The sequence below is a fragment of the Oncorhynchus mykiss genome, chromosome 15, assembly GCF_013265735.2.
Source record: "Oncorhynchus mykiss isolate Arlee chromosome 15, USDA_OmykA_1.1, whole genome shotgun sequence".
Taxonomy (NCBI): domain Eukaryota; kingdom Metazoa; phylum Chordata; class Actinopteri; order Salmoniformes; family Salmonidae; genus Oncorhynchus; species Oncorhynchus mykiss.
Window position 1 is genome coordinate 26,953,257 of NC_048579.1, and position 22,357 is coordinate 26,975,613.

The following is a 22,357-nucleotide window of genomic DNA, read 5'->3' on the forward strand; positions in this document are numbered from 1 at the left end:
GTTCATTACCAGTTAATTCATCCCCTGCAACCTTTTGGGGATCTCTTTTTCAAATCAAGATGAGCATAGCTCTAGATTAAATATGTATACTGTTTAAACAGGCCAGAGACGTGGAGGAAAATTAACCGGTTTAAAACCTGATCTGTCTATGCAACCTGACTGAATTTCACCTCCCTGTTGTCCTGCATTTTATGTTCTATGGTTCCTCTCACCTCTTATCTGGCAATAGATTACCACTGTATGAGTCATAATACCCATAAAACTAGAGGTCAAACAGGGAAATGGTTCCATTCATTTTACACCATTCATTTTCCCATGGGGGATTTTAGAAACACTTCAAATAAGGGCTGTTTTTCGTGTAGGCTTACCAAGGCAGATATGAGTGTTAATCAATGTTTGATTTGTTTTCCAATTCTTTGTAGGTCTGTGTGATCTGTGGGAAATATGTATCTCTAATACATTTGGCAGGAGGTTAGGAAGTGCAGCTCAGTTTCCACCTCATTTTGTGGGCAGTGTGCACATAGGCAGACCTGGCTCTCAGAAGACAGGCTATGGCGGCCTCTCAATAGCAAGGCTATGCTCACAGTCTGTATTTTCTTAATTTTGTGACAGTCACGTGGTCAGGTATTCTGCCACTGTGTACTCTCTGTTTAGGGCCAGATTGCATTCCAATTTGCTCAGGTATTTGGTTGCTTCCTTCCAGTGTGTCAAATAGTTATCTTTTCGCTTTCTCATAATTTGGTTGGGTCTAATTGTGTTGCTCTGTGGGGTCTGTTTGTGTTTGTGAACAGAGCCCCAGAACCAGCTGAGGGGACTCTTCTCTAGGTTAATCTCTCTGTTGGTGAGGGCTTTGTGGTGGAATGTGTAGGCATTGCTTCCTTTTTTTAGGTGGTTGTAAAATATATATTTTTTGTCCCATTTTGTGAATTCTTGGTTGGTAAGTGGACCCCATACCTCACAACCATAGAGGGCAATGGGTTCTATAACAGATTTAAGAACTTTTTAGCCAGATCATAATTGGGATGTCGAGTTTGATGTTTATTTTGTTGGTGTAGAACAGGTATTATCAAACTGCGGTACACACGCAATGCCGTTGTGGGTACGCCAAATTAAAATGTGATTCACATTTAAAAAATAAAATAAAACATTTCACATTTTCAAACGGTACATTTATATTTCCCTACGGGGCTATACATTTGGGTGAGGTTCAAATTAAACCATATAGTGTTTGGCGAAATAACAACACAATGTCAAACACAGGTAGCCTAGTCAAATCATTAACATCTAATCAGATAACCGTTTCTCGCGGGAAACCTTCACTCTTGCGCAGACATTTAGAAAGAAACATGACAATTTGAAAAATAAGCCACAGTAGTTTTTTGAGCGAGAATTAAGAAAAGTTTTGAGTAGTAAGACATGTATAAAAGCAACAGGCAACAGATACCATCAATAAGAAGGGTCTATAAGAGTCTTATATGGTGAGCTACCGAGTGGCAAGGACAGGCAAGCCCCATACTATTGTGGAGGATTTTATTCTTCCTGCTGCCGCAGATATGGCTGGGACAATGCTGGGGGAAAAGGCCAAAACAACTATAGACAATGCCTTCATCAAACAACACTGTTTCACGACGCGTCAGTGACATGGCAGGAGATGTTCTGAAACAATTACTGAGTCGCATACAAGCCAGTGAATTCTATGTGTTACAGCTGGATGAGTCAACAGACGTGGCAGGCCTGGCACAGCTACTGGCATATGTCCATTACTTTAATGGGTGGTCAATTAAGGAAGATATCCTCTTCTGGAAACCAGGACAACATGAGAGGATATTTTTTAAAGTACTGGACAGCTTTGTGACATCAAATGGACTTTGGTAGCCAAGTTGTGTTGGTATCTGTACTGATGGCGCAAAAGCCATGACAGGGAGACATGTTGGAGTGGTAACGTGTGAGCAAGCAGTTGCTTCCGACGCCACTTGGGTACACTGCAGAATCTACCAAGATGCTCTTACTGCCAAGGGAATGCCTGACAGCTTGAAATACATTTTGGACACTACAGTGAAAATGGCTAACTTTGTTAAAGCAAGGCCCCTAAACTCTCAGGTATTTTCTGCATTATGCAATAATATGGGCAGCGACCATGTAACGCTTTTACAACACTGCATCGCAGTGCTAGCTGTGACACTAGAGATTCTGGGTTCGAGTCCAGGCTCTGAGACCCATGGGACGGCGCACAATTGGCCCAGAGTTGTCCGGGTTAGGCCACTCCTGTGGCGGGCCGGGCGCAGTGCACGCTGACACGGTTGTCGGGTGTACGGTGTTTCCTCCGACACATTGGTGCGGCTGACTTCCGGGTTAAGCGTGCATTGTGTCAAGAAGCAGGGCGGCTTGGTTGGGTTGTTTCGGAGGACGCATGGCTCTCAATCTTCGCTTCCCAGTCTGTACGGGAGTTACAGCGATGGGACAAGACTGTAACTGACAATTGGATACCACAGAATTGGGGAGAAAAAGGGATTTTTAAAAAGGGCACTGGTTATATTTTTTGTAATTTTTTTTTTTTATTGTTTTTTTACTTTACTGACCATAATTTTCACTTGTCTGACCTCTTGTCTGATGACGAGTTTCTCACATGACTGGCCTATCTGGTTTATGTTTTTTCTCACCTGAATGATCTGAATCTAGGATTACAGGGACTCTCTGCAACTATATTCAATGTGCGGGACAAAATTGAGGCTATGATTAAGATGTTGGAGCTCTTCTCTGTCTGCATTAACAAGGACGATACACAGGTCTTTCCATCATTGTATGATGTTTTGTGTGCAAATGAACTCAAGCGCAATTACGCAAGTACTTTCCAGAAATGGACGAGACAAACAACTGGATTTGTTATCCCTTTCATGCCCTGTCTCCAGTCCACTTACTGATATCTGAACAAGAGATCCTCATTGAAATTGCAACAAGCGGTTCTGAAAATGTCATTTAATTAGAAGCCAGATTTCTGGTTTGGGCTGCGCTCTGAGTATCCTGCCTTGGCAAATCGCACTGTTAAAGACACTGATGCCCTTTGCATCCACGTACCTATGTGAGAGTGGATTCTCGGCCCTCACTAGCATGACAACTAAATACAGGCCCAGACTGCGTGTGGTAAATGATTTAAGACTGAGACTCTCTTCATAACCTATTCCATAACAATGAAAATTAATTGTCTTGACACGTTTCACTAGGTCTAAAATCTTAAAACTGTATGCATGATTAATGAGGAAATTCACATCATCCACCACCAATTTAGGCTGGGATTCAATCGGATCGCAAATTTGGACAATGAGATATTTAAAGGTAATTCCCCATTGAGCTGACATACGCAGCTTTTACCATGAATATGGTCTCCACAAACACGAGAACATTGCCTTTTAAAATGTGCATTGTGGACAAAGCGTGATCGGATTGATTCCTGGCCCAACGTGTTGCTATTCTAGTCCCACAAAAAGAGGTGCATATCTGTAGTCTGATTTGGCTCTTCATCCTCATGCTCTCCTTCATCATCACGTGGAGCCCCCATCTTCATCATCACCTTCGTCATCCTAGCCTAGCTTTCCTAGATCACCTTTTTGTCTCGCTCACCATGTTGTTCTGGGTGATTAACTTTCACATTGAACCCCATCATCTACTCCATGTGTCAGTTCAGACACGGCTGGCGGCGGCTCGGCTGTGTTGCCGAGGTTGCCCTGTTGAAGAGGGCACCCAGTGACAACAGGCAGGGGAAAGGAGCAAAACCACCACACATTCACAATCAACACAGCAATATAGTCCAGGGGAGAGACTGACACTAACCCTTAAGAAGAATCCTAGAGTGTCAGATAAATAATTACAGAAATCTCTGGGAGATGCTAACATCTCTGTTGATGAGTCTACAATACATAAAACACTAAACAATAACGGCTTTCATGGGAGGACACCACGGAGGAAGCCACTGCTCTCCAAAAAAACCATTGCTGCATGTCTAAAGTCAAAATATTGGCAAAATATTATGTGGACAGATTAAACTACAGTTGAGTTGTTTGGAAGGAACACACAACACTATGTGTGGAGAAGAAAAGCCACAGCGCACCAACATCAAAACCTCATCACAACTGTAAACTATGGTGGAGATAGTATCATGGTTTGGGTGATGAGATACTGTGGCATGACCTCAAGAGACCGGTTCACACCAGACATCCCAAGAATATTGATGAACTGAAACAGTTTTGTAAAGAGGAATGGTCCAAAATCCTCCTGACCGTTGTGCAGGACTGATCCGCAACTACAGAAAACATATGGTTGAGGTTATTGCTGCCAAAGGAAAGTCAACCTGTTATTAAATCCAAGGGTTCACATACTTTTTCCAACCTGCACTGTGAATGTTTACACATGTGTTCAGTAAAGACATTACAAATTATAATTGCTTGTGTGTTGTTATTAGTTTAAGCAGAATGTGTTTGTCTATTGTGACTTTTTTATGACCAATTTTTATGAATTTTATGACCAATTTATGCAGAAATCCCAGTAATTCTAAAGGGTTCACATACTTTTTCTTCCCACTGTACATGTAGCACAGCATCAAACATGAAATCCCAGCCTACTTGCCATTTCCCAGTTAGGAAACCTCAACATATCAGTCAAGCCACAGAGGCCACACTGTTTAAAACACAAACCTGTAAGGGCAGGTACAGTGGGGTACGAAATGATTGACACCCATGATAAAGATGAGCAAATATAACTGTATAAAATTAATAATTCAAATAGTGAGCTATATTGTACGCTCAAACATTTGGAATACTAATAGAATTAAATCAAATAAAGAGATTTTGTTTAACAAGTACATATTTTTTTCTCAAAGGTAGTGGTCAAAATGATTGACACCTGTTTTCAATACCTCACCTTGCAAGGATAACGGCACTGAGCCTTTTTCTTAAATGTTTATGAGTTGAAGAACACATTGGGAGGGATCTTAGACCTTTCGACCATACAGAATCCTTACATATCCTTGATATCCTTCATCTGCACTTATGAACTGCCCTCTTCAATTCAAACCACAGGTTTTCACTGGGTTTTAAATCCGGAGACTGAGATGGCCATTGCAAAATATTGATTTTATGGGCAATTCATAATTTCTTTGTGGATTGTGATGTGTGTTTGGGGTTATTGTCTTTAAGTTTCAGCCTCCTGGCAGTTTTGAGCTAAAATGTCCAAGTACTGGGTCAAGTTCATGATGCCGTTGCCCTTTACAAGGGCCCCAGGACCAGTGGAAGCAAAATAGCCCCATAACATCAAAGGTCTAGAACCATATTTTACAGTAGGTATGGGATTATTTTCTGCTCAGGCATTCTCATTTCGACACAAAACCCATCACTGTTGTGCGTGACCAAAGAGTTCTATTTTTATGTCATCCAACAAATGCCGTTTGCTAAACGGCATTGACACTTGGATTGGAACCAGTGCTTTGGTCAGATGACATGAAAATAGAGCTCTTAAAAGCCACCGACGCAAGTGGTGGGTTTGGCGTCAAAATGAGAATGCATGAGCAGAAAATAACTCTTAAGTATGTGAATTATTTATTTGACATAGTCATTTTTGCTAATCTTTATTAAAATGTGTCAATTCCAGACCCCACCGTATATATTCAATATAGTTTTATTGAGTTTACAATAATACTTTTCAACGCCAGTAAATAAAGATGTAGGGGTATTATATATGATGGGAAACATTTCCGTAGTGCAAAATAGCACAGCAAACCTCAAATATGGCAGCAAGATTTAATCAGAAACCTTTCTTCAACAATATTATTTAAAGGCAGCACAAGCTGCACCGCAGATATTACAATGAGCAAGATCCAAGACTTCACTCTCACACAGTATCTGCACACGGGTTCGAGTAACTCTTAAAACGTGGTAGCCACCGGACTAAAACAGTGGAGAAATGTAGCCTTGCGCACCAACAATCTTGGTTGTTGCAGAAATTAACCCACTACGCGGTTTACTTTGTGCAGCTACATCATATCGCGGACTAACTAGAGTTTAGTAAAGGGAGTAATGATTAAATATACACCTCCTTATAACACACATTGTAGAAAAACATGTCCTAATTAAATCACACTGCCAGATTGAGGTTTACGGTATTTTTTCACTGGTCTGTGCTCTTTTGCACCACGAAAATGTCGCCCGATGAATAATAATACATGATGTATATAACACACACGTTTATATTAGATACAATCGCACTGTGTAAACATTCATGAATATGAATCCAAAGGCAGTACCTGCACTGCACACTTTCACAATTGTCAGTCTTTCCCACTAGATCGTGCCATTGTGGATTGGAGCTATACAGGTAATCAGGGCTGTGTCAAAAATCTTTCCAGCCTACTGCTTACTAAATGTACTAACGATACATTATACTAGTTAGAACAGACTAAATAGTATGCAGTAAGCAACAAATATGAATATATTAAATACCGTGAGTACAATCATTTGGTCATGGCCCAGGTCTCAGTTTCCCTCCCCTTGATTGTGGAAGTACGCAGGGTTAACTTTATTGAGCATTCTGCGCTGTGTTCTTGCAGTCCTTCCAAGGCCACTCCTAGAGAGAATAGCAACAGTGCTGAAATTTCTCAATTTATAGACAATTTGTCTTACCGTGGACTGACTTTTAGAGATACTTTTGTAACCCTTTCCCAGCTTTATGAAAGGCAACAATTCTTAATCTTAGGTCTTCTGATATCTCTTTTGTTCGAGGCACGGTTCACAATCAGGCAATACTTCTTGTGAATAATAAACTCTAATTTTGTGAGTGTTTTTTTATGGGGCAGGGCAGCTCTAATCGAATTCTCCAATCTCGTCTCTTTGATTTGACTCCAGGTTAGTTGACTCCTGACTCTAATTTGCTTTTGGAGAAGTCATTAGCCTAGGGGTTCGCATACTTTTTCCAACCTACACTATGGAATGTCGTATTCAATATAGACAAGAACAAATACAATACTTTGTGTGTCATTAGTTTAAGCACATTGAGTTTGTCTTTTGTTGTGACTTAGATGAAGATCAGATCAAATTTGATGTACAATTTATGCAGAAACCCAGGTAATTCCAAATGTTTCACATGCTTTTTATTGCCACTGTACATGCATTGGCAGAAATAGACAGGATTCCAGGGTTGGGGTCAACTCCAATTTAATTTGAAATTCCAATTCAATTCTGGAATGTAAGGATGAAGTGGAGCATTTACTTGGAATTGAATTGGAATTGAAAAATAACCAACTTTGGAATGGAATTAGAATTTAATTGGAAAAACCATACTTTTTGGAAAGGAATTGGAATTTCGACTGTCTGAATTGGAATTGAAGAAAAAAAACATCCTTGGAATGAAATCTAGATTTGTAAAACTTGAATTGATGCCTTTAATATTTTAACGTCCAGGCCCGGACTTTTCTACTCATTCCATTTCTGTGTCTCCCATGCAGGATCCCACATACACGCCCACTGTTTCCATGACAATCGATGTCAACATATGGGAACATTTTGATTTCTTCTACACAAGCCACTAAACAGCTGATTTATTTACTAGCTAGAAAAACACGTTTGATGTTTACAAATTATCAACAAATACGGGTAAGTAGATGTGTTTTTGCCTAAGTTCTTAAGTTGGTATCTAACAGTAGCTAGCTAACTTAGCTAAGTGGCCCACAACACGACCATGACTTTTGCTTCGGACCTGTTGTCGTTCTAGAAGTGCCATGATGATTGCCCACCCCGGCAGTGAAGTGAGGGTGTTAATTCGAAGCCGCCCGACTGCTAATTTTGCTCAAGAGCTCATTGAATACCTACCAGACGGACAGGTATGTTTTACAGTGTAATGTTGCAGTTTCCCCTCCAATCTCATTTGCATTATGTAAACGTGACATTTTTAACTCTGAATTTGAGAGTGATGAGTAATTTAACGAATATTACTAAACAATGTTGCAAGGTTATAGGTTGTTGAAATTACAGATTTTGTCATTCATTTAAAATAACACAGCCTTAATATGCATAAATGAGACACATTAAATTGATCTCAAACCACATTATTAACCCTAAACAGGTTAGTTTGTTGAAGGAGTTGATGAGCAGATTCTTATAATTGCTTCAACATGGCTATCTGTGTGATGATCTCTCAGACAGTGAGTGTCCACCAGAGGAAGGACTCCAGGAAGGGAGTGGTGAACAACCAGCTGAGCTCCTGGTCGTTCCGGCTGGACGGGGTGCTGCATGATGTGTCCCAGGAGGAGGTATATGGCCGCGTTGGGCGAGGGGTGGTGCTGGGAGCCCTGGAGGGGTACAACGGTAGGCTAACTCTGTCCCCATGTTTTACACTACCATGGTCATAATTTGATTGTATACCAGTCTGATTCTGCTCAAAGCCAATGGCAATGCAAGAATGTAGCGAATGTTGAATGCAGAAACAGTCAGGTGGGTACACAGGCTAGGTATTTGGTTCTGCCATGCAGCTAGAAAAACTGAGGTGAACCCCCCCCACACCCCAAATCTTGCTTGTTTTACTCTTAGGCACTGTGATGTGTTTTGGGCAGACGGGGGCAGGAAAGACGTACACCATGACTGGAGCCACAGAGAATTACAAACAGAGAGGGATCATTCCACGGGCCCTACAGGAGGTAGACCAGGACAACTTGTCACCCGATACTTACTGACAATTTACGCCACGTGGCGCACTTGAAGTCATTCAACCCTGGATTACATTGGCTACCAGTTGTTTTCCCTGCCCAAGTCTAATAGACCAAAGTGAATGGCTTTTCAGTCCCCACACATTTTCTGTTCTTCTCACCCTGGTCTCTCTGATCAGGTGTTTCATGAGGTGGAGCAGCGTTCGGACCATGCCTTCAGTGTCCACTTGTCCTTCCTGGAGATCTACAATGAGACTCTTGTGGATCTGCTGGCGTCTGTACGGGGTTGCCCAGGGGTAGGGCCAGGGGGCATGGCGGTGGTGGAGGAGGCAGGGGGAGGGGTATCAGTCAGGGGGCTGTCCCTGCACCCCGTCCACAGCGAGGAGGCGGCCCTTAACCTGCTCTTTGAGGTGAGTGCTAAATACCTGTATGTAAGCCTCCCGAGTGGCGCAATGGTCTAAGGCACAGCATCGCAGTGCTAGCTGTGCCACTAGAGATTCTGGGTTTTCGCAGCCGGCCATGACTGGGAGACCCATGGGGCAGGGATGTCCTTGTCCCATAGCGCACTAGCGACTCATGTGGCGGGCCAGGCGCAGTGCATGCTGACACGGTCGCCAGGTGCACAATGTTTCCTCCGACACATTGGTGAGGCTGGCTTCTGGGTTAAGTGGGCATTGAAACAGTGCGGCTTGGTTGGGTTGTGTTTCAGACGACGCACGGCTCTCGACCTTCGCCTCTCCCGAGTCCGTACGGGAGTTGTAGCGATGAGACAAGACTGTAACTACCAATTGGATACAACAAAATTGGGGAGAAAACTGGGTAAAAAAATATATATATATATATATATATATATGAAGTGTTGTACATCTGGACAGGTGATGGATATTTGTGTGACGAAGGGTCTTCTTTGCTCTACATTCAGGGAGAGATGAATCGCATCATCGGAGCTCATGCTCTGAACAAGAACTCCTCCAGATCTCACTGCATTCTCACTGTCCACATTGAGGTAAGGATGGCTTAGACACAACTCACTGCTTCACTTCATTTCCTCCAGCCTTATTAATGTATTGTATAATGTTGTCTTGTATATTGCAGTGTGTACAGTGTGGCAGCCATTCTATAGTTCTGTAATGTGTCAATTCATGTTATCAATTTGTGTTTTACAGTCTCGCTCCCGTACTCTGTCCGATGCAAAGTATGTCACTTCCAAACTGAATCTGGTGGACTTAGCCGGGTCAGAAAGGCTGGGCAAAACCGGAGTGAGTATCAAAGTGGCATCATACCTGACTTTTTCTGATAGTGTTATTTTGTCACTTTATGTATTTATTGCAATGAGCGGATTTAAAGTTTTCATGACTAAAGACCCCAGTTCCTGCCAGTTCTTAGCGCTAACCCCCATGTCAAACTGTGTTCTCCTCTCTGTGACCAGTCTGAGGGCCAGGTGCTGAAGGAGGCCATGTACATCAACAAGTCCCTGTCGTTCCTGGAGCAGGCCATCCTGGCCCTGGCAGACCGACGCAGGGACCACGTCCCCTTCAGACAGACCAAACTCACCCACGCCCTCAAGGACTCATTAGGTGAGCCAAACCCACAGAGACTGGGGGGGGTTAGGAGATCAGTACCAGAAGGAAATACTGTCTCTGTCAAAGGGTTCAATAGTTTTTGAGTGTTGGCTGAGGACATTGGTACTACATCCACCAAAGCCAAATCAGTACAGAGACGAGAGCAATGGTCAAGTTATCAATTTGTAGTCCAAGTGATTTAAAGTCCCAGTGCAGCTGTTTGTATCTTAATATCATATAATTTCTGGGTAACAATTAAGTACCTTACTGTGATTTGTTTTCAATCAAAATGGTCCAAAAGAAACAGACAGCTTCTTAGCAAGAGCAATTTCTAGGGCTGTCTGGGAGTGGTAGTCATATAATCTGCTCTCCTCTCTATAGGTGGGAACTGCAACACAGTGCTGGTGGCCAACATCTATGGAGAGGCTTCTCAGATAGAAGAGACAGTAAGTATGGAGCCGTGTGAGAACTGCTTCTTCCTGTAGTCCTAGTTTAGTGTCGTTTCCTAGAGTAAAGTGGAGACCTGTGATGTGTGACCTGCTCTGTCTCTACCATAGCTGTCCACACTGCGCTTCGCCAGCAGGATGAAGTGTGTGCAGATGGACCCTGTTGTCAACGAACACACCGACCCTGTGGTGAGATTATTATACCTCAACTTCACACACCAGAACACATTTGGATTATGAAAGTGGATGAATTACTATAACTCTATATCATATTGATTGTTGTTTGTCCATTGATTAGATTCCTTTTGAAAAAACCTGTTTCGAAGGTCATTTGTACCTTGAAGGAATCATGTAGGATTGTTTTTTGTTAAGGTTATACATTGACGATAACACTGCCTACAGATGAACAGCATTGTAGAAACTGAAGTACTGGTATTGAATTGATAACTGTATTGTTATGGGGGCAAGACATGTGCAGTGATTAGCCAGGGTTGAATGGTATCTGATTGGATGTGTGTGTTGTTTTGTGTAGCTCCAGGTCAGGAAGCTGGAGAAGGAGATCCAGCTGCTGAAACAGGAGCTCAGCATTCACAACACACTGGTGAGTAACCTCAAGGAAGAAGAGAAGAGTTCAATGTTGAAGTATTAAGTATTGCTTGGTTTAGCCTGAGTCCCAGATTTGTTTGGCGAGACAACACAAACAGGTCTTAGACCCAGGCTATGGTTATATTAGAGAATAAGACCAGGATATGTGATTGTGTGCTGGTGCGCAGGCGAACCGCATGGGCATGTCCTACGACACGCTGTCAGAGACCCAGGTTGCAGAGATCCAGAGTCAGGTGCGGAGGTATCTGGAAGGCAGCCTGGACGAGATCAATGTGAGAACACCCTGAGACAAACATTCTCTCCCAGTAGAGAGATGGATTTTTTATATGATTTATTAGGATCCCCATTAGCGACAGCTAGTCTTACTGGGGTCCGACACATTACGAAAAATACATTGCAGACAAAATACTTTACAATTAACATACTACATGTTCATGTTTTTATGTGTGTGTGTGTGTGTGTGTGTGTGTGTGTGTGTGTGCCAGTACATACACACAACAAGTGAGTCACGTAGGTCACATGGCGGAGATTATCACGCCACACATGGTTATAAGGCACAGTGTAATAACTAAAATGGTATCCCTCTGGTTATGACTAAAACTGTATCCTTCAAATAAACCATTATTTCTACATATTAATATATTTATTTTATACAGCGCTTTTCATTTCAAAGAGAATCTGACGCTTTAAAAACATAAACAAAACAAATGTAGGGTTCTGGCAGTGGCATGTCTAGACTTAGGCGATGGTCTTCTACTGTTGATAGGGCACTGGGGCAGTTCAGGAAGGCAGTGGTGGAGGGAGTGTCGAGGGGTCAGTGTCATGGAGCTAACTTCTTCTAGCATGGCTGATTTTCATACTGTTTTATCTCCCCCATGTCTGACTTCTCTCCACAGATTGTGAGCATCAGACAGATCCAGGAAGTGTTTGCCCAGTTCAAGCAGGCCGTGCAGTGAGTAACTGAGTCCCTAGATGCTGATCTAAGGACAATTTGACACATTTCACACTCATGGTTAAGGTCAGGATTGGGGAGATTTAAGCTAATACTAGATCTTTGCCTACAGGAAAAGTTCTACCTGCTGCGTGAGTATCGCTCACCAGGCAACCAAGGATAGGATCAGTTTATGTTATTGGTGTTGAGTTCAGTTTGGCATATGTGTTGTGTGTTGAACAGGCAGCAGGAGCAGAAGGTGAAGGCCCAGCTGTGTCAGAACTACACCTTGGTGGAGAAAGCCCAGAGTACAGCTGGCTCCACTGCAGCCAAGGTCAGTCTCTGCCTGATGCTTGGACCAGTGGCCATCAAGATGGTGCTGCTTCAAACCTCTTGAATATGCCAGTGGTGAATTTGTTTCTATTAACAGGAGGGTCAATTGCAAACCAGTTCTCATTTTCCGTAACGTTGACTTAGCCAAAAGGCTCAAAAGTTGTTCGTACAGTTTTTAAACGAATGCTGTTGTGTCATAGTCACAGGGTTCCCAAGGCACGGTGGGAGTGGTGGAGGGCCATGGGTTTGGGGTGGGGCTGGCAGTTCCATCAGATAGGCACATTCGGCTCCTGTCTCCAGGCAGGACCAAAGCCATTAAGACCAAAGAGCTAGCAAGGTCAGTGTCCTGACTCCTGAGTATGGTCCATTCATGCTGCCTGAGTAACATCACTGTCATTTCCTTCCCTTCTCATTGAAAGTCAATGTCAATACCATCTTTTAATGTAACCCCCCCAACTGTGACTGTCCAGCCAGGGGAGAAAGGAGGCTGTGGAAGGAAGGAGTCCTGGTCCAGGAAAGCAAGTGGAATCTGTGAACCCGGTCCAGAGAGACCGTGAGGGTCGTGAGCATGACACCCAGAGCCAGGAGCCTCAAGGACCACAGGAACCCCTTAGGACTGAGTATACACACACCTATGTCCCTTTATACAACATATGTCCTGTATATTACATGTGTTATTCTATGCACAGGGACAACATGTCTGATCTAGTGTTTCTCCCCTCCAGCTCCCCTCCCCCTAAGGCAGAGGCCTTTGAGGACTTCAAGGCAGAGCGGGGCAGCGAGATCAACCGCATCCTGAAGGAGAACAAGGTGGTGCTGCTGGAGCGCCGCGCCCGCCTCCGGGAGCTGACGGAGTGCGTGAACACGGCCAAGAGGGAGATTGACAGCACAAGCACCGCCCTCCACCAGTGGAGAGACAAGAGACAGAGCCAGGGTATGGGAGCTCAAAACTGTGTGTGTGTGGTTGTGTGTCAGACCTACAGTACCAGTCAAAAGTTTAGGACACACCTACTCATTCAAGGGTTTTTCTTAATTTTTATTATTTTCCACATTGTAGAATAATAGTGAAGACATCAAAACTATGAAATAACACTTATGGAATCATGTGGTAACCAAAAAAGTGTGATAAATTAAAATATATTTTATATTGGAGATTTTTCCAAGTCCACCCTTTGCATTGATGGCAGCTCAAATAAGAAAAGAGAAATTACAGTCCACCATGAAGGTCAAATAAAATAAGAACAGATTCTTATTTACAGTGATGGCCTACACCGGCCAAACCCAGACGACGCTGGGCCAATTGTGCGCCGCCCTGTGGGACTCCCAATCATGGCCGGTTGTGATACAGCCTGGATTCAAACTGTCTGTAGTGACTCCTCTAGCACTGAGATGCAGTGCCTTAGACTGCCGCGAAACTCGGGAGTTTTCATGTCTTCACTATTATTCTACAATGTAGAAAATAGTAAAAATAAAGAAAAACCCTTGAATGAGTAGGTGGGTCCAAACTTTTGACTGGTACTGTCGGTTCAAATACTATCTAGGATACTTCAATTACTAAAGCCTGGTGGCATTGGGGTGTCTGGTGATGGGGGCAGGAGTGAATGCACAGAGAGCCTTTAATCAGACCCCTTCATGTCAGCGGGACAGAGCTATTATGATCGCCAGCAGCTGGGACTTGAGTGGCAGCTGCTCTCAGCAGAGCCCTGTGTGACTGAGCAGCCTATTTAGGAGCCACACTGCTCACCCCAGCTGGGGAGAGGCCTAGAAAAGGTGGCCTAAAAATTGCCCACTCACTCCTTCCTGGATTGACTACCGCACCTATCGGGAGTTCCACTCAGCGGTCGAAAAATGCACAAGAAAATAATTCCCCTGAAACTGGCAACATGGCACATCAGAACTCTTTTTGGATACTGACAACGATAACGATAGACCCCATCGGAGAACAGCTCTTGATTGCCGTAGAATTAAGGCGCTACAACATTGACATTGCTGCCCTGAGTGAGACCAGGTTCCTGGATGAAGGGTCCCTGAAAGAGGAGGTAGAAGGCTACACCTTCTGGAAAGGTTATCCTCTGGGTGAACAACATCAGCACGGTGTGGGACTGGCAATTAAGAACAGCCTCTTCACCGAAACACCTTCACCGAAACACCTGTCGGCATAAGTGAAAGACTCATGTCTCTCCGTATCCCTCTAGGCAAGATTCACTATGCCACTCTTCTCAGTGCATACACATCGTTACCATCTGAAAATGAGGCAAAGGACTGCTTCTACCAGTCACTAGTTGAGGCACTTCACCACATCCCCAGGAATGACCAGAACGTTTTGCTGGGTGCCTTCAACGCTAGGGTGGGAATGGGACAGAACAACAGGATATGGAGCGGAGTGCTGGGTAGGCATGGTGTTGGCCAGGTCAATGAAAATGGCATGAGACTGCTAACTCTGTGCCAAGCATGATCTCATCATCACTAACACCTTGTTCCAGCAGAAGAACAAATACAAAACATAATTGATGCATCCACACTCCAAACACTGGCACCTGATCGACTTCGTCATAGTGAGATGTTCTGACACCAATGACGTTTTGCTGACTTGTGCGATGAGGGGCGCAGAATGCTGGACAGATCACCGTATGATACTGGCTAAACTGCAGGTGAGTATACCCTCACCAACTCCTGCAGAAGTCCAGTAAGAAGCGTCTGCACTGTACCCGGCTTAAGCTGCAGTAAGGGATGGGTTCCATCCCTCTCTCGCTGAGAGAGATTGAGCCTCTTCTGAGCTCAGAGGACCCCATTGACCAGAAGTGGGTATCTATCAGCTCAGTGCTCTATCAGGCAGCGGACCACTCCATTGGCTACAGAGGTAGGAAACATCAGGACTGGTTCGATGAGAACTCGGACACAACCACAAAGCGCACAGGGCTACTCTCAACAGCCCCACATCTGCTACCCTCCGCCAGCAATGGTGAGCATCACGCAAGGAAGTACAAACAACCTTGCTTGCTTTGCAGAACGAATGGTGGACGAATAAGGCACAGGAAATCCAAATTGATGCCAACAAAAACGACATGCACAATTTCTACAACACAGCTAAATCTAAGGCCCTAGAAGTTGCTCAATCACCCCCCTGAAATCAGCCGACAATCTCTCTTGAAGGACCAAAACCAGATTCTGTTGAGGAGGGCTGACCACTTTGAAGCACTACACAACCAGCGCTCTCCAGCAGACAACTCCATCCTGGAAGAACTGCCTGTCCGTTCACCTATTCAAGACCTCAACCATTCGTCAACCTTCCAAGAGGTGTTATCAGCTATCTGTTCCCTCAAGAGCAACAAGACTTTTGGCGCTGACAGCATCCCGGCTACTTAAGAAGGGAGGTTACTTCTGCACCAGAACTCTCCACCAGTACAACACTGAGGTTTGGGACCGGGAGATCATCCCCCAACAGTGACGGGATGCAATTATTGTAACCATCCATAAGAACAAGGGTGACAAGTCCATCTGTTGGCAACAGCCGGGGGATATCCCTTCTTGTCGTTCTGCCCCTGAACAAGGCAGTTAACCCACTGTTCCTCGGCCATCATTGAAAATAAGAATTTGTTCTTAACTGACTTGCCTAGTTAAATAAAGGTAAAATAAAAATAAATAAAAATTGCTGTTGCTGAAAAGGTCCTGGCCAAGGTGATGCAACATAGGCTGGTGAATAACATCACAGAAGAACTGCTTCCAGAGTCACAATGCGGCTTCAGAAAGAACAGGAGCACGGTCAACATGATATTCACTGCACAGCAACTCCAGGAGAAGGCCTTTCCTAACCTTTGTTGACCACTCCAAGGCTTGACACTGAGCAGGGAACTATTATGGGGGATTCTACCCAAATTTGTCAACATCCTTTGCCAGTTCCATGATGGGATGATGACTCGGGTGGCCATAGAAGGGTAGGAGTCAGTGCCCTTTGGAGTACGCATTGGTGTGAGGCAGGGGTGCGCGCTGGCACCTGTACTCTTTAACATCTTCCTCCTATGTGTCACCCAGCTTGTCCACAAGGAGCTTGAAGACAGCAGTGGGGTTGCGGTGGACTTCAGGCTGGATAGAAACCCATTCAACATCAGAAGGCTCCAAGCAACCACCAAGGTTTCGATGGAGCAGGGTCTTGAGCTGCGGTATGCTGATGACTTTGCTCGTGGCCCACACTCCGGAAGACCTCGAGTCCGTCCTTGTAACGGCTGTCAGAGTCAAGAAGGATGGGACTGTCTCAACACCACCAAGACAGAGGTGGTCGGCCAATGGAGATCCAGCCATCTACCCACCATGTCTTCACCATGGAACACACATCACTGGCAATAGTCCCGCCATTCAAATACCTGGGCAACATCCTCTCGGAGGACTGCAGCATCGACTACGAAATTCAAAACTGGATCAAGCTAGCCTCAGCTGCCTTCCAAAACAGGGATCTCCACCTCCACACCAAAGTCGCCATGTATCAAGCCATCTGCATTAGCACACTACTTTCTACCTGTGAAGCCTGGGTCACCTACAGGCCCGTGTGTACACAGTGCCTTCGGAAAATATTCAGACACCTTGACTTTTCCCATATTTTTTTTACGTTACAGCATTATTCTAAAATTGATTAAATAGTTTTTCCCCTCATCAATCTACACACCCTACCCCATAATGAGAAAACAGTACATAAGTATTCAGACCGTTTACTCAGTACTATGTTGAAGCACCTTTGGCAGCGATTACAGCCTCGAGTCTTCTTGGGTATGACGCTACAAGCTTGGCACACCTGTATTTGGGGAGTTTCTCCCATTCTTGTCTGCAGATCCTCTCAAGCTCTGTCAGGTTGGATGGGGAGCGTTGCTGCACAGCTATTTTCAGGTCTCTCCAGAGGTGTTCGATAAGGTTCAAGTCCAGGCTCTGGTTGGGCCACTCAAGGACATTCAGAGACTTGTCCTGAAGCCACTCCTGTGTTGCCTTTGCTGTGTGCTTAGGGTCATTGTCCTGTTGGAAGCTGAACCTTCGCCCCAGTCTGAGGTCCTGAGCACTCTGGAGCAGGTTTTCATCAAGGATCTCTCGCACTTTGCTCCGTTTATCTTTCCCTCGATCCTGACTAGTCTCCCAGTCCCTGCCGCTGAAAAACGTCACCACTATGCTTCACCGTAGGGATGGTTCCAGGTTTCCTCCAGACGTGACGCTTAGCATTAAGGCCAAAGAGTTCAATCTTGGTTTCAACAGACGAGAGAATCTTGTTTCTCATGGTCTGAGAGTCCTTTAGGTAACCTCCAAGTGGGCAGTCATGTGCCTTTTACTGAGGAGTGGTGTCTGGCCACTCTACCATAAAGGCCTGATTGATGGAGTGCTGCAGAGATGGATGTTTTTTGGCTGGTACTATACAGTTGAAGTCGGAAGTTTACGTACACTTAGGTTGGAGTCATTAAAACTCATTGTTCAACCACTAAACAAAGTTTAGGACATCTACTTTGTGCATGACACAAGTAATTTTTCCAACAATTGTTTACAGATTATTTCACTTATAACTAACTCATTATATCACAATTCCAGTGGGTCAGAAGTTTACATACACTAAGTTGACTGTGCCTTTAAACAGCTTGGAAAATTCCAGAAAATTATGTCAGGCTTTAGAAGCTTCTGATAGGCTAAATGACATCATTTGAGTCAATTGGAGGTGTACCTGTGGATGTATTTCAAGACCTACCTGCAAACGCAGTGCCTCTTTGCTTGACATCATTGGAAAATCAAAAGAAATCAGCCAAGACCTCAGAAAAAAATTGTGGACCTCCACAAGTCTGGTTCATCCTCGGGAGCAATTTCCAAACACTGTGCGTTACAGGGAAGACATCCTCATGTGGTACCCTTCCTGCAGGCTCATCCTTGCATGACAATGCCACCAGCCATACTGCTTGTTCTGTGCGTGATTTCCTGCAAGACAGGACTGTCAGTGTTCTGCCATGGCCAGCGAAGAGCCTGGGTCTGGGACCTGTTGGATCGGAGAGTGAGGGCTAGGGCCTTTCCCCCACAGAAATGTCCGGGAACTTGCAGGTGCCTTGGTGGAAGAGTGGGGTAACATCTCACAGCAAGAACTGGCAAATCTGGTGCACTGCAGTACTGCAGCTGGTGGCCACACCAGATACTGACTGTTACTTTTGATTTTGACCCTCCTTTGTTCAGGGACGCATTATTAAATGTTTGTTAGTCACATGTCTGTGGAAGTTGTTCAGTTTGTCTCAGTTGTTGAATCTTGTTATGTTCATACAAATATTTACACGTTAAGTTTGCTGAAAATAAACGCAGTTGACAGTGAGAGGATGTTTCTTTTTTTGCCGAGTTTATATTTATACACACACACGTGTGTGTGTGTGTGTGTGTGTGTGTGTGTGTGTGTGTGTGTGTGTGTGTGTGTGTGTGTGTGTGTGTGTGTGTGTGTGTGTGTGTGTGTGTGTGTGTGTGTGTGTGTGTACAAAAATGTTTTTAAACACAAGTGCTTGAATGTTAGAATGTATTTGGAAATACACTTGGAAAGTACAGGCATGTACTTTTGGAAATACTCAAATACAAACAAGGTGAAAAGTAAGCCGGTACAACATGAGCCTATAATTAAAACAAAGAGGGCAAGAAAATGTAGGCTATTTTACATTCACATTAAAGTAGAAACGCATGCCAATCAGACAAAAGGTCCATTCATTTGATTGCTGTAGCAACATTTGTATCTTGTGTGCGTGTCTTCCCGTAGGTCAGTTTGTAAGTGCGGAGGGGGTCCCAGTGCTGGATGAGGCAGAGCTGTCTCTGACCCTGCGTCTGAGGGAGTTGAAGACTCAGTACCGACAGCAGTATGAGGAGCTGCGCGGCACCAAGGCAGAGGTCAGCTACTGCCAGCACCTAGTGGACCAGTGCAGGACGCGCCTACTGACCGGTGAGCATTCAAACTCTGGCATCACACCCACTACTACCATTCTTCACACCAACTGTCATGACGTATCATGGGAGAAGACAGTTGTTCCATGACTGATTCTGAATAGACCGAGATAAAGTTAGCATGAACCAGGAGGACTCTACAAGCCAGTCCCAAAATGCTCCCTACCCCTCCACCTTGGCCCCCTGACCCCTAGATGTTTGCAGATCTGTAGGGGCTGGATAGGTTTAAGCAGTGCAGTGGTGGAGTTTCCACCATATATTGCTTCCACCTTACAGATCTGCAGGAGGAAAAAAGGGGCCAAAGGGAAGAGGTAGGCAGTGATCTGGGACTGGCTGTACCTCTCAGAAAGCCATAGGGTGATGGTCCCACATTGACAGCCTGTCCCTTGTGTGTGTCAGAGTTTGAGAGCTGGTATAATGAGTCCTTCCTGCTTCCTGAGGAGGTGCAAGCCATGCTGAGATCTGGAGGACCCATCAGGCCTGGACTGGTGCCTGTGTACAAGGCATTGGCACTGGTGAGTCTGACCAGCCCATAGGGGTCTGGTCAAAAGTATTGCACTATATAGGGAATAGGGTGCCATTTGGGACATTTGGGACATGTGGTTTTAACAGGAGACAAGTCATTTATATTGCATGGTTCCAATGTCGATCTTAATATCTTATGGTGTTTTGTCCTTAGGAGGAGGATGAACAGGAGCACTTTGAGCGTCTGCGCTATGAGCTGCTAGCAGACAGTCCCAGTGCCATCTCCTTCTACAATGCTCAGTACAGGACTGTACAGAGGGTCAGTCTCGTGCAAACAAACACACTCTCATTGTGGGTAATGAATGAGTAACATTGTCACTTGTTCACACACAGACCAATACAGCAGTATGGCTATACAATACTACTATTGCAGTTGTCACTCACACACTAGAAGCCTGTTAATTACCCCACCCACAAACAGAGACTTCATCCCAAATGGCACCCATATTGCCTGCACTCCTTTTGCTCTGAGGCCTACAGGCAGTGGTCAAAAGTGGTGCACTATAAAGGAACTATGGTACCATTTGGGAAGCATCCAGAGAGTAAATGTATGTGTTCTGTTTGCCTTCTGGTCTCTCCTATCTGTGCAGAGGAACTACAGCAAGGCCATGTCTCAGACGCCAGTCCAGAAGACTACACCAAGGGGCTCTGGGAGAACCAAACTGCCTGCCATTCTCTCTGTCATCTGAAGGAGAACTGCTTGATTCTATCCATTTCACCAATAATTATTGCCTCGGATTTGTCCTGAATAAAGACACACTGGCGACCTAACATTGTTTTTTATTTGATCTACAAGTGATTGATTACTTCTATGGCAGTAATTTAAAAAATACACACCAGGATTCAAACCAAGGTATTGCTGCATGGCTACCCTCATATTACACCCTGTGCCATTAGGGGACCTGCCAGCCTTCTCCTGTTTAGGCTCACCTGTTGCTTTCTAGCTTATGAAGCTAGTTTATTCAACTTGAAAACAGTTGTTAGGAAACCCCCCCAAAAAATTGGGTAATCAAACTAGCAACATGCAGCATCATAACCCAAGTTTAACACCTGCAAATTAAGGGATTTTTTTCCAGTTTTGGCTCCACCCACTAATTTAGCTAATTAGAAGGCAACCACACCTGGATTCTGAACATTCAACCAATTATATTTGTGATGCCCTCAGAACAAGATCAAATAAGGAAACCTTGGGCTTGATTCAAACAAAGAGGCTCTGCAGAAAATCTCTCCCTCCAGCAGGTGGCGTCTTTTGTTTCACCTACCAAGCAAGGAGTTCTTTAACGAGTGTCGAATTCGGTCAACAACAAAACAAATGTATGCGCTGTGGACGACGACTCACGTCGTTAAGGCAGAGAGACGTATGATGGATATATTTGATTAAACCCTTTCCACAGGTGATTTGCATTGTAGCGCGGTTGACATTCAAGGCTAGGCACTACACCCTAATAGGCTTTTCCTATGAACTATGTTAATATTTGCTTATCTTGCACACTGAAGTCAGCCTAAGTATATTTTTGTTAAGATGCTCCAGGACAGAGCAGTGAGTGCATGAAAGCTTTTTTTTTGGGGGGGGGGGTCTTATCTAGAATAAAATGTGGACAATTCCCTTTGTATCTGGAGAATATATAAGGATAACCACACCAAATTTGATGAATGAAGATGCTTCTGAAGCTGAGAAAAATAAGTTGGTGTGTGGGAAGAGGGACTTTCAGGAAATGGCAGTTAAAGACAAGTAGGCTACACTGAATTTAGACTACCAAACACTATTTATACCTAAATGACAATCTCTTCAAAGTAAGGGCTCTATGCAATCACGAATTGGCGGAGATTCAACGTGATTGAATTTAAGGTAAATGTTCCCATGTTAGCAGAGTTCCTTCACGGTAAACGCTGCAGATGTCAGCCCAATAGGAAATTGCCTTTACATAAAGCCATAAGTTACTGCATAAAGGTTGACGTTCTCAATTATGCGTGATTCAATGTAGTGAGATTTGCAATTATTGATGTCCGTCAATTTAAGTGATTAAAAAAACAAGTGAAGGTAGTATGAAAACAAAATATGCATTTATCAAGTTTACGTATGTAAACTTTTGGAAAACACTAATATTAAATCGACAAATACCAAAAACGTAATGCAAAAATGTGTTAAAGCCAGGCACCACAGACTGAAAAGGTCATTTCCAATTGAGCCGACCATTTGTAGCGTTTACCGTGAATGCGAACTCAGGTAACATTGCCTTTAAATGTCAATCGCAATGGATTTAAACGAGCTCCTTGACTGCGTGAGAAATAGGTTCACTGCAGGTTGTGTCGGATTCCTCATCAATTTGGACAG

General features: G+C 44.2%; 1 protein-coding gene across 2 annotated transcripts; it reads left to right on the plus strand.

Annotated features, from left to right (window-relative positions):
- Positions 1-7,492: 7,492 nt before the first annotated feature.
- kif9 (kinesin family member 9) lies at positions 7,493-20,793 on the plus strand. Of its 2 annotated transcripts, XM_021562872.2 has the most exons (21): positions 7,493-7,637; positions 7,756-7,864; positions 8,183-8,348; positions 8,571-8,677; positions 8,866-9,096; positions 9,609-9,692; positions 9,853-9,945; positions 10,116-10,263; positions 10,630-10,694; positions 10,806-10,883; positions 11,227-11,295; positions 11,468-11,572; positions 12,197-12,252; positions 12,475-12,565; positions 12,765-12,901; positions 13,035-13,184; positions 13,290-13,498; positions 19,316-19,495; positions 19,897-20,012; positions 20,177-20,281; positions 20,613-20,793. In XM_021562872.2, exons 2-21 carry the CDS (start codon positions 7,763-7,765, stop codon positions 20,709-20,711), a joined length of 2,391 nt encoding a protein of 796 aa, XP_021418547.2. In that variant the 5' UTR covers positions 7,493-7,637; positions 7,756-7,762; the 3' UTR covers positions 20,712-20,793. The 2 variants fall into 2 exon arrangements, with proteins under 2 accessions (XP_021418547.2, XP_021418546.2); XM_021562871.2 differs by having other exon boundaries at positions 13,035-13,498.
- The last annotated feature ends 1,564 nt before the right edge of the window (positions 20,794-22,357 follow it).